General features: G+C 39.4%; 1 protein-coding gene across 4 annotated transcripts in view; it reads left to right on the top strand.

Annotated features, from left to right (window-relative positions):
• The window catches only part of prkcz (protein kinase C, zeta), a 349,250-nt gene that overhangs the window by 173,335 nt on the left and 158,732 nt on the right, over positions 1-17,183 (top strand). For all 4 annotated transcript variants that reach the window (XM_073032157.1, XM_073032160.1, XM_073032159.1 and 1 more), the window contains one exon: positions 13,692-13,777. In XM_073032157.1, the coding sequence (XP_072888258.1) occupies positions 13,692-13,777 (86 nt within the window). The remainder of the gene's footprint in view (positions 1-13,691; positions 13,778-17,183) is intronic.

The following is a 17,183-nucleotide window of genomic DNA, read 5'->3' as shown; positions in this document are numbered from 1 at the left end:
TGAATGGTGCTACAACTTCTTACTCAATGTCAGCAAGACCAAGGAGCTGATTATTGACTTCAGGAAGAAGAACCTGGAGGTCCTTGAACCGGTCCTCATTAGGGGATTAGAGGTGGTAAGGTCAGCAACTTTAAATTCCTTGGTATTATCATCTGTCCTGAGCTGGTACGTAAATACAATTATGAAGAAAGCACGACGGAGCCTCTAAGGAGTTTGTGAAGATTTGGCATGACATCTGAAACTTTGACAAACTTCTATAGATGTGTGGTGGAGAGTAAATTGACTGACTGCATTACAGCCTGTTATGGAAAGACCAAAGTCCTTGAATGGAAAATACTATAAGAAGTAGTGGATAAGGCCCAGTCGATCAAGAGTAAAGCCCTCTGCATCATTGAGCACATCTACACAGATTGCTGTCATAGGAAAGTAGCATCCATTAGTGGGACTCCCCACCCCCCCACCCCACACATCCATGTCATGCTCTGTTCTCGCTGCTACCATCAAGATGAAGGTACAGGAGCCTTAGGACGCACACCACTAGGTTCAGGAACAGTCATTAACCCTCTACCATCAGGCTCTTGAGCCAGAGGAGATAATTTTGCTGAACTTCACTTGTCCCATCACTGAATTGTTCCCACACCTATGGACTCACTTTCAAGAACTCTTCATCTCAGGTTCTCTATATTTATTGCTTATTTATTTATTATTATTTCTTTTTTCTCTTTTGTATTTGCACAGTTTTTTTTGTCTTTTGCACACTTGATATCTGTCCTGGTGGGTGCAGTCTTTCATTGATTCTTTTGTGGTTATTGGATTTATTGAGTATGCTTGCAAGGAAACGAATCTCAGAGTTGTATATGGTGCCATATATGTACTTTGATAATAAATTTGCTATGAACTTTATATCTTAGTTAAAATGAAAAGACTGACCTGAAACGATAACTGTTTCTGATCCCACATTATACTATCTAACTTGTTGTGTTTTTCTAGTATTTTATGTTTCCATCACAACAGAGAGTTACTTAAACACCAGTGTTCTGAGAATTTATCATCATTTTTCTACAGAAAATAATTTTATTTTAGCATATTCCAAGGAGGAATCATATTTAACTCTTTCCTTACACACGCCCACACAGGTTATTCTCAGTGGGCTTTATTTTCATCAGGACAGGTTACTATAGCATTTGTAGTTACTAATTTAGCATCTGTGGCTTTGCTTCTTGACCAATAAAAATTGAAAGCTGTTCAGAATAGCCTTGGAACTCAGTACTAATTTAAATATATCAAGGTTAATAATTCCAAGATGACAACCATATACACTTTGTTTTGAAATTACAATAAGATGTGGTTCATTAATTACTTGAAAAATTGGATAGATAACCTTGAGATAGAGATTTGTAATTACATAATGCAACCACTATCCTTCATTTCAAAGCATGCCGAAAATTATCAGTGGAGTAGAATGAAATCTACCATCTTCAATTTAGTGCTGGGCTTTTCTTTTCGTGCAGTTGAAATGTCTGCAGTTCTGCTAGTCAGTATTTCAAGAATGAATCTGCACTGATTCAGAGAAGTTGAGATATTCTGTAATCCTCCTTAGTAGTTCATTTATGTTAAAGACTGCTATTGATAGCTCAGTTCATACTCTTCTGAGGCCTAACAGTAAGTGACTGTTTATCGTCTACTTTTATGACCAATTAATCCTGTCAAGTTGCTTCAAAAGTCAGAGGAAGTCATCTAGTTGAAGAGCTAGATATGGTATACTGTGTGTAATTGGAAATGAGAGGTTTCATGAATTATTTCGCAATTGTCCCTCTGTCTCTGATGTTGTCTATAACAAGCCTAGTTATTTAATGGCCAATGACTTACTTTATAATTTACAAAGGAAGACTAGAATCATTCAGGCAGCATTTATTTAATCTGCAGCTGTTTCTTTCCTCTCTGCACTTTACATGGTTAAATTTAGCCCTGATTTATTAAAGTGATTAATTTGTGAATGCATAATTCTCTTCCAATTTTATTGTGAATATACAAGTTGCAGTTTCCTAATTAATTGTGGCTGGTGCGATCTCTCTGTGGCTCATATCTGAAGCCTGATTTGCTGTTTCTAAAGTTGCATTTATTTATATGATTAATTCCAGGTTGTTCAATTCCCACATAACTTAACTCTATTTCTCAGGTCACATTTAACAAACAAGAATGTTGTAATATTTAAATTTGTGTAAAATGCCTATTAGTGGCAGAAGATGGTTGTGGTCTTAAAGGCTAAACATTGCAAATACTGACAGAACCATAAGGAAAAGTAAACTAAGTACATCGATTTACTTATTATAAAACAAGTGCCAAACAAAACAATCCTCTCTGCAATTTAGTCTCTCCTTCAGGCCTTTATCTTCCCTCTGATTCTTTTTGCCACTTAACTGCACTGAGTAATTTACATTGGCCAACTAACTTATTGCTAAATCTTTGCAAAATGGGGCAAAACCAGAACGCTGTGTGATTGAGGGAGATCAATCAAATTCCAAACAGATGGCACTTGGGGTTGAACCCAGGTCGCTGGGGCTATGTGACAGCCGCACCAGCTACCACATCAGTGTACCACCCAGGTTATGAAAAACTTAGTAAGAGTATTGTAATAAGATTAAATGATTTAGTTTTAAGTTGCTGAGGGTGAGGTAATATGAAATGAATTAGTCTAATAAAGTGGACCCAGGATTACTGTTTACCCAGGAAGTTGTTGATGAAAACATTTGGTTTATAATTTCAGGACCGTTAGATAGAATTGGAATTGATTATTTTAATTGTCACATGTACCAAGGCTAGTTTTGCATAATGTTCATACAGATCAATACAGTACATTGAGATAGTACAAGGCAAAACAATAACAGAATGCAGAATAAAGTGTAGCAGCTACGTTGAAAGTGCAGGCAGACAGTAAGGTGCATGATTATAATGAGGTAGATTGTGAGGTCAAGAAGCCATTTTATCATAGGAGGGGTCATTCAATAGTGTTATAACTGCATAGAAGTTGGTCTTGAGCCTGATAGTTTTTATATCTTCTGCCTTTTGAAGGGGGGGGAGAAGAGAGAATATCTGAGGTGGGTTTATCTTTGGTTATGCTGGCTGCTTACTGAGGCAGCAAGAAGTATTGACAGAGTCCATGTAGGGAGACTGGTTTCCGTTGTGGGTTGAACTGTGTCCATAACTCTCTGTAGTTTCTTGCATTCACAGGCAATGCAGTTAGTAAACCACGCCGTGGTGCATCTGGAAAGGATGCTTTCTAAGGTGTATTGAAAAAAATTGGTAAGAGTTGATGGAGATGTGCCAAATTTCTTCAGCCTTCTGAAGAAATACAGGCAAAGTGAGTTTTCTTGACCATGATATGTAATAAGTTAGACCAGGACAGGTAATGTTTACTCCTAGGAACTTGAAGCTCTCAATGCTGGAGGCATTGCATGTGCACCGCACCTCACTGCTCCTCCTAAAGTTAATGGACATCTCTTTTGCTGACAATAAGGAAAAGGTTTTTGTCCTGACATCATGTCACTAGGCTCTTTATCTCTTCCTGTACATCTACTCATCATTATATGAGATTCGGCACATCACTGTAGTATCATCTTCAAACTTGTAAGTGGAGCTAGAGAGAATCTGACCATGCAGTTATGAGTGTACAAGAAGTAGCAAGGTATCCCATTGCAGTGGGAGGTTTCGGAGTTTGGTAATAAGTTTGCTTGGAATTTTATTGAAGGTAGAGCTGTAGTCAATAAACAAAAGTCTAATGTACTATAGGTGTCTTTACAATCCAGATGTTCCAGGGTTGAGTGTAGGCCTGGGAGAAGATGTCCACTGTAGACCTATTAAGGCAGTAAGCAAATTGTAGTGAGTCAAGGTTCTCTGGGAGGCTGGAGTTAATGTGTGTTGTGACCACCTTTTGAAATTCGTCATGATGGTGGATTTCAGAGCCACTGGTCAGTAGTCATTAAGGCACATTACTTTATTTCTCTGAGATACTAGGATGATAGTGGTCTTCTTAAAGCAGGTGGGAACCTCGGAGTAAAGCAGGGAAAACGTGCAAATGTCCCCACCAGCTGATCTATGCAGGATCTAAGGACACAGCCAGGGACATCATTTACGCTAGATGCTTTCGGTGGGTCTGCCTCGGGATGACTGAACTTGTGTCTACCAAGGTGACTGTGGGTTCAGGTGCATTGGAGGCTGTCAGGGTGGGTGGTGACAAACCAGACCTCTTCTGTTCAAAGCATGCATGGAATTTGTTAAACTCAATGGGAAGGGATGTGCTGTTGCCAGTAATGCTGCCTGACTTCATTTTGCAACCCATTACATCATATAAGCCCTGCCACAACTAGCAACTGGTCTGGGACTCTATTTTAGACAGCTGTTGTCTCTTACTCTGATCATTTTATATTGGTCACATCTCAGTTTCTTGTAAAGGTCAAGGTCACTTGATTTGAATGCTGCAGAGCTAGAGTTCAGTAGAGAGTGGATCTCCCAGTGTATCGATAGTTTCTGGTTTAGGGTCATACAGACTGAGAAAGAAAAACATGCAAAAGTTGTGAAATATAGGTCCGAGTTGTAACAAATATGCATTAGATCAGCCAGTGTCAGTGAAGAGTGCAAAGCTGAATTACTGTAATACTATAGGCAGATGCTTATGACATATTTGTTATAAAGAGGGAAAACAAGTTATCTGAAATTGTTGAATTTAGGGTGAAGTCCTGCTTGAACTGAAGATAAGATTCTATTTCTCAAGCACCTGTTTAAACATTGACAGAACAATGCAGGAAGTTATCGGTTGAGAGGATGGAGGACTGAAGTGAAAAGCAGTTGAAAGTTCAGGTTTTCACTGAAAATGATCAGAAGTGCTTTATAAAAGTCACCCAATCTGCTTTTGGTTGCTCTAAAGTCACAGCAACCACATTGTGAGTGTCATTAGATTGTAAAATATACAACTGAATCATTATTTCATCTGGAAGGACTTTTTGGGTTTTTGGATGGGTGGGGGTTGGCGGTTGGTGGGTGGACAGGATAGAGATAAAAGAGCAAGGTGTTGCAAATCCTGAAATTGCATGCAAAGGAAAGAGGATGAAAGGAGAAGGGAAGAGATGATACAGAATAATGGTAGAATTTCTTTGAAGTAAGCAGAAATTATGAAGGATTGGTCCACAATGTGGAAGGTGCTGCACAGAAATAAAGGGCCATGGGAAATCTATCCTTGATTTGTCCCAAGAGAGATGGAGTGAGATCAGAGATACTGGAAATAGATGATGCATGTTCAAGTGCTGTATCAGCTATGGTAAAAGAGAATCCAGTGTTAAGAAAGAAAGGAAGGCATCTCAGAGTCAAATATGTGAAAAGATGCATTATTGAAACAGAAATGAGTGAGGTGCATGAAGGCAGGTTGCAAGGAAGTGTGATAAACATATATGTAGGGTTCTCTGAGATTGTAATCAATGTTTGTTTTACAGTAGGTTATCCATCTGCTTGTTTCAGTTTTCATTCTGTCCACTGACATGAATTGATCTGATGGGCATTTCCTATAGGTTTGATGTGCATTCCCCTTCTTTTATGTCTTCCTTTTCCCTCTATCTCTAAATGGTTCTCATTATTCATTTCATTAAATAGCTTCATCAATAAAATTAACAAAGCAATTTCACTTCCACTGAGTTATTCCAATTGTCCTATCTGTCCACCTCTAACCACTCTAATACTTCAATTAAATCTTTTTTCCTCGTTTTTTTCTGATGAAGGGTCTTTAACTTGAAACATATTTCTCTTTCCACAGACTTTTCATAAAATTCTTAGTGTTTTCAATTTTTATTTACAGCACTATGACAGCTGTTTTCTGTGTCACAGTGAGATGGGAGAATAACAATATGTGATTTGTAGTATTTCTCATCATAAAAAAGAGAAATTGTAATATCTAGTCACAGCATAGTCGTACAAACTGATAATCACCTAACCTCTTATTGATGACCTTGGCTGATTGCAAACATGGCCAAATGTCAACTGGTAATTGACCCAGCCCAACATATCAACAAAATAGAGAGAGTACAGAGGAGATTTACTAGAATGTTACCCGGGTTTCAGCACCTAAGTTACAGAGAAAGTTTGAACAAGTTAGGTCTTTATTCTTTGGAGTGTAGAAGGTTGGGGGGGGACTTGATAGAGGTATTTAAAATTATGAGGGGGATAGATAGAGTTGATGTGGATAGGCTTTTTCCATTGAGAGTAGGGAGATTCAAACAAGAGGACATGAGAGTTAAGGGGCAAAAGTTTAGGGGTAACATGAGGGGGAACTTCTTTACTCAGAGAGTGGTAGCTGTGTGGAACGAGCTTCCAGTAGAAGTGGTAGAGGCAGGTTTGGTTTTGTCATTTAAAAAAAAATTGGATAGGTATATGGACAGGAAAGGAATGAAGGGTTATGGGCTGAGTGCAGGTAGGTGGGACTAGGTGAGAGTAAGTGTTCGGCACGGACTAGAAGGGCCGAGATGGCCTTTTTCCATGCTGTCATTGTTATATGTTTATATGTCCCAGCCCTCAGTCATATGAGGATAAGTCCTTGGAGTTGTGGCATTCAAGTCAGAGCATTGCCAAATACTGAATGCTTCCTAGAGGCATCACAGCCATTTATGCTGCTTCAGATTAAGTGATTGAGAAGGATTGCTAACCTTGACAATGAACTGTGACTGCATCCCCAACCATGTGAATTTCAGCTATTCTGATCTTGCATGCTGGAACAGAAAAAAAAGTGATTGGATATTGTGAAACATAGCCAAGAGTAGTTTCAGGATCTGGGAGTATGCTGGTATGACGGGATGTTAGGATTGTGTCTAGGTATTTGTTGTTTTAATAGAGTTAGCCACATATTGGGATTCATCAATTCACTAGAGGGGTGCTCTTTAAAAAAAATCTGCCATTTTGACTAATCTTTTGCCTTATGTGAGCCAAAATTCAGATTTAATGGAATTAGAGTCATTTAGGAAATTGAAAGCAGGATGCACATAAAATAGGAGAATTGAAATTTCATTCTTCTGACCAACACACACAAAATGCTGGAAGAACTCGGCAGGCCAGGTAGCATCTATGGAAAAATAGAAAGAGACAGAAGGCCATGGAAGAAAGAAAAAAGATGGAGGAGGAGCACGAGAGGGAAGCGATGGGTGGGCAAAGAAGATAACATGATCAAGGGACAAGGGAATGGGAAATGGTGAAGAAGGGGGAGGCATTACTGGAAGATTGAAAAATCGATGTTCATGCCATCAGGTTGGAGGCTACCCAAATGGAATATAAAGTGTTGTTCCTTCAACCTGAGTTATCTCCTTGCCCACCCATCGTCTCCCTCTGGTGCTGGTGCTCCTCCCATTCCCCCTCCCCCTTTTCTTTCTTTCTTCCACGGCCTTCTGTTTCTTTCACCAGTCAACTTCCTAGCTCTTTGCTTTATCCCTCCCCCTCCAAATTTCACCTATTGGCTGGCAGTTCTCTCTCCCCTCCCCTCACCTTTCAAATCTACACCTCAGCTTTTTTTCTCCAGTCCTGCCAAAGAATTTTGGCCCAAAACATCGACTGAACTTTTTTTCCATAGATGCTGCCTGGCCTGCCGAGTTCTTCTAGCATTTTGTATGTGTTGCTCGGATATCCAGCATCTGCAGACTTTCTCTTGTTTGTTCATTCTCCTGACCAATGTTTTACTCAGTCATTGCCTTCTACATCTTTGACAGCCACTTTGGATAGAGGATGATTTATTTTCCCCTCTTTTTATTGGTTATGGGTTTCTAATAGGTCATGTGTGGAAATTGCACACCCAAGGCAAGAGGTAATAGACGAGGAGGACAGCTGAGAGGATTAGGAGCACTGCATACTCAGGCCCCCTTAGTATTATTAAGGATCCCACCCTTCCATCCAGTGTCCTCTTTGACTTTCTACCATCAAGCAGGAGACTTTGATAAATAAAAACAAGCACGGTCAAGATGAGAAACATTTTCTTCCCCCAGGCCATTAGGCTTCTGATTTCCCTGCTGCTTCATATTTGAAGTTTCACTGGTTAATCTGTTCCATACCTTACAATATTTAATATTAATCCACTTTGGTTTGTTATTTATCTGTGATTCATCTATAGATTTTATCCTTGCCTTCATTAGTTATCATGTGTTATGTATACTTACTGTACTTTTCACCCTGCTTTGGAGAAACATTGTCTCATTTCTCTCATTTCTATATACATTATATGGTTGTATATGTTATATACATGTATATAGTTAAATGACAATAAACTTGACTTGACTTGAAATGGTCCACTCTCTCTGCTTGGTTACATAAGGCCTCTGATTGTGCCGAGTGTGTGGTCTGTTTGTTCTTAATACTGTCCTGAATGGTCCTAGAGCTGTGTGCTGAGCCGGCTGCTGTATATTCTGATTGCACGGCCAAACACCTGACACAAAAGTGGTAAGGCCCCCATCAACAATGATGAGATGGCCTATAGAGAAGTGGAAGAGCCCAAGATCCAATGCCAGGCAAATAACCTCTTCCTCAATGTCATCAAGACAAAGGAGATGGTTATCAACTTCAGGAGAACTCAGACTTCTCACATCCTTCTTTACATCAGCAGCACAGCCAGTGAAAACAGTTTCAAATTCACAGGAGTAAACATCTTGCACAATCTCTCATAGTCCCTGAACAAATCCTACACAATCAAGAAAACGCACCAACACTTCTACTTTTAAAGAGAGCTTAACTATACACATCAACACTGAGGACCTTTTACAGATGCGCATCCTAACATGCTGCATCATGTACGTTACTGAAACTGCACCCGGTGGACAGGAAAGCTCTACAATAGATAGTCAAAAACTGTCCAACACATTACCAGCACCAGCCTACCTGCCAACAAAAAAAAACAGTAGATTCTGGTTATTGGGATAGATCAGGACAGTACATTTTGACCCAACAAAGTGGCTGCTCCAATTAGCTGAATTTTCATAGAAATAGTTGAAAAGGCATAAAAAACACAAACTATCATTTAACTAAGGAACAAATTATTTATTTAAATGAAATACAGTGCAAATGAGAACACTACCAATATGACTGGAGTACTATAAAGCTGTGTATTAGTTCCTAATAACAATCATTGCAGGAATTCATCCAGTATGTATGCTGCTGTGTTCTTTTGATTATCTGTAAATGATCATGGACTGCCTTTGTACAATGCTTTTGATGATTGCATATTCCAAATTTTCATTTTCATTTAATATTCAAGATGTCTGTTGATACCTTCAAATTCTTCATAGTTCATAACTTGTTGAAGCAGTAAAATCGTTTCATTTTCACTCCTGACTGTTGCTGGCATCTCCAATAAAAACCTGAAAGCTTGAAATAAAGGTGAGCAAAGCAGTTCTGAATTGTCTTGCTGCTTTTTTCTCACCAGCTATCAGTGACAAAAATCACTCTGTTTGCTCTAAGCACAGTGTTGTGTGTAACTTGCCACATAAGTGCAGCAACTGATGTTAGTTAGAAACTGTTCAACAACCTTCTCCTGTCCCAATTGAGCTGCATAGTTCCAAATTAAATGAAGGGAGTCTCGGCTTTTTTCTCATTTAGCTTTTATTCTTAAAGAGTTGTCCCAAACAAGCGGCTGCCCTGATTAACCGATGGTCCAATTAACCGGAATCCACAATATACAAAAAGGTGCTGGAAAATGGCCAGCAATATCATGAAGGACCCCACCCAGCCTGCTCATGGACTGTCTGTCTCACTCCCATTTATTGTGTTTTTTTCCTAATTATTGTGTTCTTTATTGTGTGTGTGTGTGTGTGTGTGTGTGTGTGTGTGTGTGTGTGTGTGTGTGTGTGTGTGTGTGTGTGTGTGTGTGTGTGTGTGTGTGTGTGTGTGTGTGTGTGTGTGTGTGTGTTTTTTTTTGGCTGCATCAGGTCCGAGTAACAATAATTGTATTCTCTTTTACACTTGTCTACTGAAAGTAACTTTAAACATAATTGACTTCTTAAATTGAATTAAATGCTCCTTCTCCATTTTGAGGAGTCATGAGCTGGAGATCCATGAAGTTTGATAATATTGCATTTCTTCGAGCTTTCAAGCACATCCTTGGGTATTTTCCTCTCTTTAGTAATCTCTTTCCATGGCAGAGGTCACATCAACCCTGTTGTTAAATGGCTCAGTGTGCTGGTTGCAAATTAGTTATCTTCCAAAACATGCACACAAAAGACCCCCTCTGAAAGACTTATCTTCTCAAATTGGAAAAGTCTACGATAAATTCACTACTTGCTTTGTATTGGTTTTCTTTTGTTATCTAAACTGAAGTATAGGCTGAGGCCCTTACTCCCAGTAAGATGGCTTGATCACTTTGGCTTCTCCGGGTCCAACAGATGGTGCAGATGTGTGTCTGCACCATCTTTTTCTTGTGTTTGCAAGACCCTTTTGGACATTGCCAACATAACATTTTGCAAGTTCATTTCATTGGTGAAACCAACTGCATGGTGTGCTGCATGACCTCAGCTGTTGCAAGGACCAGTCTTTTATGCCGGGCATCACCTGTTACAGCCGCCCGGGGAGGAGGCAGTGTGGGAGAAAACATAGGTGCGGCAGGGGTGGTGGAATTTGTGCTGGGTTAGTGGCTGGCCCCTCCCACTGATGCTGCTCACCAGTGTGAGATAAGCAGTTTTCCCTTCATTTGCTGAAGCAATGTGAGAGGACAAACTGCTGCATTCTTGTTCTTGTAGAAATATGTATGTGTATACATACAGTATACACATATGTACAGTATACAGTAAATAAGTAGAATGTGGTCCAGGACCACATTCCGTGCACCATCAATCTGCAGGCCATGCTACTCGGGTTTGTCTAATATAATTTTTTGTGACTGTATCTGCTATTGTAACTCCATATATGTATTGTGTGTAGCTGTACGTACTGTGTATTGCAACTTGGCTCTGGAGGAACGCCGTTTCATTTAGATGTATACATATGTACAGCTGAATAACGATTAAACTTGAACTTATCTACTGCCTGTAGTATTTGAATTGCTTGAACAAGTGAGGATGATTACAATTCTTAACTAATCAAGTCATAGGTATAATGCAGTCAGAATCATTATTAATTGAGAAATGAATATATTTTGAAAAGTAATAGGACTGTGGTGGAAATCACTATTTCTAAAGTTTCCATAATGATTCTGTGTTGTATTTTTGTATGAAATGGTAGCAAGGTCAGACACAAGGCCAATAACTGCATATAACAATTGGAATTTGTCATTGGATAAAATATTTCTCATACGTAATTTTATTATGAGCCCCTTTGACAAGGAAGGTTTCAGGCTTGTTATTAGCTACCTAACACAAGTCAATGGTAAAGTAACAGTAATTAATAATTTCTTTGAAATTAATATTATTGTGTTGTAATTCATGATCACTCCCGACTGAGTCCAATTGGAATGCAGGCCTGTATATTCATCTGCTGTGAAGATGGGAAAAGGCATGTCAGTAAGCTGTTCCCTGGGCCTCATGGTTCAGTAGTCTGTTATCATGTCCTGGATTTGTGTGAAGAAATGAACTTCAGGCTCAGCGTTATCAATGATTAGCATTTCTATTGCTATTCATAATATTTTCTTCATATACTTCATTATACTCTCTTAATTTCTCGGTTAGAATACCTTCCAAGCTACATTCATAACCAGCCTCTTGACCTTGCCATCCTGTGTATCCTACGTTTTGCCATCACAGATTCGGTGTGCAGTAATGAGGAATACTTCACTGTTAGAAGGGTGTTGCCCTTCTTGAGCAGATGCAAAAGATCTGTTGTAGTGTTAAAGAGGAGCCAGGATCATCAACCTGAGAGTCCTGGCTTATATTTCCATCAGTGTTCAATATTTCAGTAAATGATCTATTCATTATCATGCTTGTGGGATTAGTGTCTGCAGATTGCTCACAGCATTATCTATATTATAATAGTGCCTCTGTTTAAAAAGAATTTCCTTAACTGCCGAGGACTACAGGACATCCAGAGCTGGGGAAAGATTGCTTATAAATGAGTACTGTAAGCAATTCTGCAACTAATCTGAATGCACATGACCCAGATATTTCTGCTAAGAATACATTCTGGAATATTCCATAACCCTATGCCGACACCCTTCACGTCAATGAGTACAAAATTACACAATGGGATTAATTTTGGAAGCAGAGAGCAATGTTCTGATGCTACTTAGCAGGCTTAGCCTACTAACCAGAACTGAATTTCTCAGCAGCCTTTGGAACCCATTGTCACAAACCAAATTATGCAACAAAGGTTCAACAGGATGTTATCAAAAATGATTTATTATATATACAAAGGAACAGGTGTATTTTCATTGGAGTTACCAAGGTCAAGAGTTTACCTGGTGATTGGATTATCTGATTACAAATCTTAATAATGGATTAATTAGTGAAAAGGGCACAAAGTTGAGTTTACCACAAATACAGTTGAAAGAAAGATGGATAAATTGTTTTTTGAAACTTAAGATGTTTAGAATATAGAACTCTTGTGTTGAAACATTGTTCAGTTACAGGGTAATTAAATGATGGAATAAAGGGATTATGAAAGGCTACAATGAGCAAGCTGGAGGATAGGATTTCACAAAGTTGAGAAAACCATTTTACAGATAGAGCAGGTCTGTTACCACGCTATAATTGTCAGTGAATATTGTTCTAGGAAGAGGGTCTTGTAATTTTAATGAGTTTTCCATTTCCTTTTCTAGTATACTTCATGAAATTAAATGCTCATTGTTTGTATATAATTTTAGGAACTTGATGCCTACAACTGAATTTCTTTTTTATTTGCACAAACACAAGAGAACTTGCAGTTGCTAAAAATCTTGAGCATCACACACTAAGTACTGGAGGAACTTGGCAAGTCAGACAACATCTATGGGGTCGACATTTCAGGCCAAGATAATTTGATTCTATTTTATTTCGCTCTGCAGCTGGGAATGTATTTCAAATGTAGTGGCTTTAAAACAAATCATCATGTATTAGAGTATGAAGAGTGTTGCAGAAATTCATTTATTTCATCCTTCTGACTGAACTAAATACAAACAAGTTAGATGTGCCATGTTTTTAAAAAAAACTTGTGCTCACATATTTGGGTTATAGAAGTTAGTTGAAGTTTTCACCTTACCCTTGCCGCCAGCAAGAAGTGCTTATGTTACAAAGTAGTTCTGGATTTAATTATTGCAGTAACAAGATGTCACAGCATTATGTTGTATTTCATTCCTATTTTCAGCCTTGAATAAAACAAAGCAGAAATGAAGTGTTCAAGAGGAAATGATTAATGTTGCTCTTATACTCCCAATAATAACTGCTGTAGTCAAGGATACTTACAGATGCACATCGTGCCTTTATTTTAGTTGCATTTCCAAATGACAAACTGCTCCACTGGAATTGTTACAAGATTAAAATTAAGACATGTGAATGGGGCACATAGACAGGCAATATTAGATTATTTTCCCCCATTTTTGCTGCATTCCATCACTGTTTCCATGATTCTACTACTATTTGCTCATAGTGTGTGAGACATGCTATGACACTGAGGGATGGGGCATGCACCTTGTACAGCATTTTGCTTACTAGTCAGTTGATAGAAGGGAAATACTATTATGCTGATGCTTTGCATCTTTTTTTCATTTCTAGAATCAATCTATAGGCGTGGGGCAAGAAGATGGCGGAAGCTCTACCGTGTGAATGGACATCTCTTCCAAGCCAAACGATTTAACAGAGTGAGTGAATGGTTATATTGTTGCATTATGTTGCACATTAATTGAGCTTTTTCTAAACACAATGCACAGTATATTCATAGTTAGTCCTGCTTGAATGTAATGCAAAACTAAATATTCAGAGCATATATTTAATTGGGATTAAAATGGATAATTTCTCTGCAATATTAGTGGCCATCAGTGCAGTGGACTTCATATTTAGCATTGGCTCATATGTGTTTAGATTAATATTCAAGTTCAGCATTGAGAAAGAACCTGAACACATCTATTCAACCATTTCAATTGAGAATGTTGGGTTTTGAGACAATCAAATGTATGTTTTCCTAATACATTGCTTTTACAGTAATATGTTTGGCTGCTTCCCTTGCCACTTATTATTGGTGTTTTTGCATAATTTAAAATAGACACAATGTAAATAGAAGTCTTCATCATCCGGGAAAACAATCCAAGGTGACTGACAGAAATACAGTGGACAAAAGTTGACACTGACTAAATAATAAAAACGAGAAAATCTGCAAATGCTGGAGGAACTCAGCAGGTCAGGGAGCATCTATGGAAAAGGGTAAATAGTTAATGTTTCTGGCCGAGACCATTCTTCAGGACACTAAATGACTAAATAAAGTTACTATCGGGGAAATGGCTAAACACTATTAGAGGATAAGAATGTAGAAGTTTCTAGAATTTCCAGACATTGAGCCAGATTATTGAGTGCATGCATCCGTGCATCAGTGATAGTGAAAGTAGAGCAGAGGATGTTTAAGGAGCAGCATCCAAGGAACACAGTTTTCTGCAAGAGCTGAAGTGATGGAATTTGATAAATGGGGAAGGGCTGATAGCATGGTGTTATTTGGTCATGAGAAAGAGCATTTTAAAATGGTTTCATTCCTGCACCAGAAAACAAAATATTACCCAGGGAAGTGGGTGGTAGGGGAGGGGAGAGGGAAGAGTGTTGATGGAAAAGGAGTACAGGGAAGGTGCCAGCTTCAGAATTTCAAATGTTAGTGAATGCAAAAAATGGGAGGTAAGCCAGTAGACCCTTAGGAGCACAATAAGACATAGGATGCAATGCTTCCATGTCTTATGGTCTTATTAAGTCAGAAAACATTGAGATGTGGAAGAAAAGAAACCTGCAGAAATTGTTCACAGATGCACAAGACAGCAGGACAGCTAGACTTAATGGTTGAACAGGCACAATGTACACATTTTTAGCTGAGGAATGGTAAGAAGAAGAAAAAAAGAATCACAAGTAAGTATATGGTAATATTTGTTAATAAATTTAGTTGGAACTTTGAACTTTGGAGTCTTGAGTAAAAGATAAATTCTGGTGGAACTCAGTAGTGGGTAAAGGGATAATCAATATTCTAGGTTGAGACCCTGCATTAGGACTGAGGATGTAGAGGAAAAATAGCCAGTGCACATAGAAATGAGAGGGAGGAGTGAAGCAGCCTGATAGTTGATGAATGGAACCAGATGAGGAGGGGAGAAGACGAGCAGAAGGATCCTGGTGGGGGAGGGAATAGTAAAGGGTGAAGAAACCCACATAGGTATGTAGGGAATGGTCAGATAGAACCAGATTTGGGGGCAAGGGGTTGGGGTGGGGGGGGGGGGTGCAGGTGATGAATCTAGGTATTAAGAGGAGGTGGTATGGATGGAAAAGATGAAAAAAGAGAGACCCTTGTTTAATCCTTAGCAGTAGGAAAGGAACACGGGTGTGGGTTATCTGACATTGGAAACATTAACATTTATATAATTGGGCTTTTGGCCCAAGTTGATTGGCTACGTCTCCAACGGGATCCCACCACCAAGCACATCTTCCCCCCCCCCCCCTTGCTTTCCGCAGGGATCGCTTCCTACGCGACTCCCTTGTCCATTCGTCCTCGCCCCCATCCCTTCCCACCGATCTCCCTCCTGCCACACCTGCCCTTATACTTCCTCCCTCACCACCATTCAGGGCCCCAGACAGTCCTTCCTGGTGAGGTGACACTTCACCTGTGAGTCGGCTGGTGTGATATACTGCGTCCGGTGCTCCCGGTGCGGCCTTCTATACATTGGTGAGACCCAATGCAGACTGGGAGACTGTTTTGCTGAATGCCAATGCTCTGTCCGCCAGAGAAAGTAGGATCTCCCAGTGGCCACACATTTTAATTCCACATCCCATTCCCATTCTGATATGTCTATCCATTGCTTCCTCTACTGTCAAGATGAAGCTACACTCAGGTTGGAGGGACAACACCTTAAATTCCATTTAGGTAGCCTCCAACCCGATGGCAAGAACATTGATTTCTCTAACTTCCGTTAATGCTCCCTCCCCTTCTTACCTTCATCCCTTATTTATTTATTTGTTTATCTACCTATCTATTCATTCATTCATTCATTCCTTTTTTTTCTTTTCTCTTTTTTTCTCCCCGTCCCTCTCACAATCACTCCTTGCCTGCTCTCCATCTCCCTCTAGTGCTCCCCTCCCCCTGTCTTTCTCCCTAGGCCTCCTGTCCCAAGATCCTCCAGCTGTGTATCCTTTTTGCCAATCAACTTTCCAGCTCTTAGCTTCATCCCTCCCCCTCCTGTCTTCTCCTATCATTCTGGATCTCCCCCTCCCCCTCCTACTTTCAAATCTCTTACCATCATTTCATTCAGTTAGTCCTGGCGAAGGGTCTCGGCCCGAAACGTCAACTGTACTTCTTCCTATAGATGCTACCTGGCCTGCTGCATTCCACCAACATTTTGTGTGGATTATGATGTGCTGATTTAAAGACATTGGTGCATAAAAGGAACTGGGTATCATTGTACACAATCACTTAGTAATTATGCAGGTTGAGCAAACAATTACGATTCCTGGTATGTTAGCCTTTATTACAAAAAGGTTTGATTGTGCAGGAAAGAATTTTTTACTCAGAGGCTGGTGAATTTTAGGAATTCTCTGTCCTGAAATGCTGTGGAAGCTGAGTTGCACTAAGCATCAAGGGACTCTGAGCATATGGCGATAGTTCTGGAAGATTAGCCATGATCATGTTAAATGGCAGCACAGGTTTGAAGGGTCACATGGTCTACATGTACACATTTCTGACCTTTGTTCCAAGAACCCAGCTTCTTCTGTGAGCCTCAATTTAACATTTGCATCCTTAAAATGCTTCCAAAATTCTTTACAGAGACAAAGTATTTAGCAGTTAATAAAGTGATGTTCTGATAAAAGTGCTTTAACAGTCACATTTTGTTTAAATGCTGTTTCTGTGCACCAGATTAGCTGGCACCCACAAATCTCAGCTAGATGGGCGGGAAGTCAGGGGATCCAGCTGAGAGTTATGTAGTGGTAATTATGGTTACCAACTGAGCACAAATTGGGTGACTCAAGCTATGCAGTAATTTTAAACAAAGTTAAATGCAATTCTACTTCTAAAACAAAATCATCAAC

Source organism: Hemitrygon akajei, chromosome 29, assembly GCF_048418815.1.
Source record: "Hemitrygon akajei chromosome 29, sHemAka1.3, whole genome shotgun sequence".
NCBI classification, from domain to species: domain Eukaryota; kingdom Metazoa; phylum Chordata; class Chondrichthyes; order Myliobatiformes; family Dasyatidae; genus Hemitrygon; species Hemitrygon akajei.
This window is presented reverse-complemented; position numbering and strand designations above follow the sequence as displayed.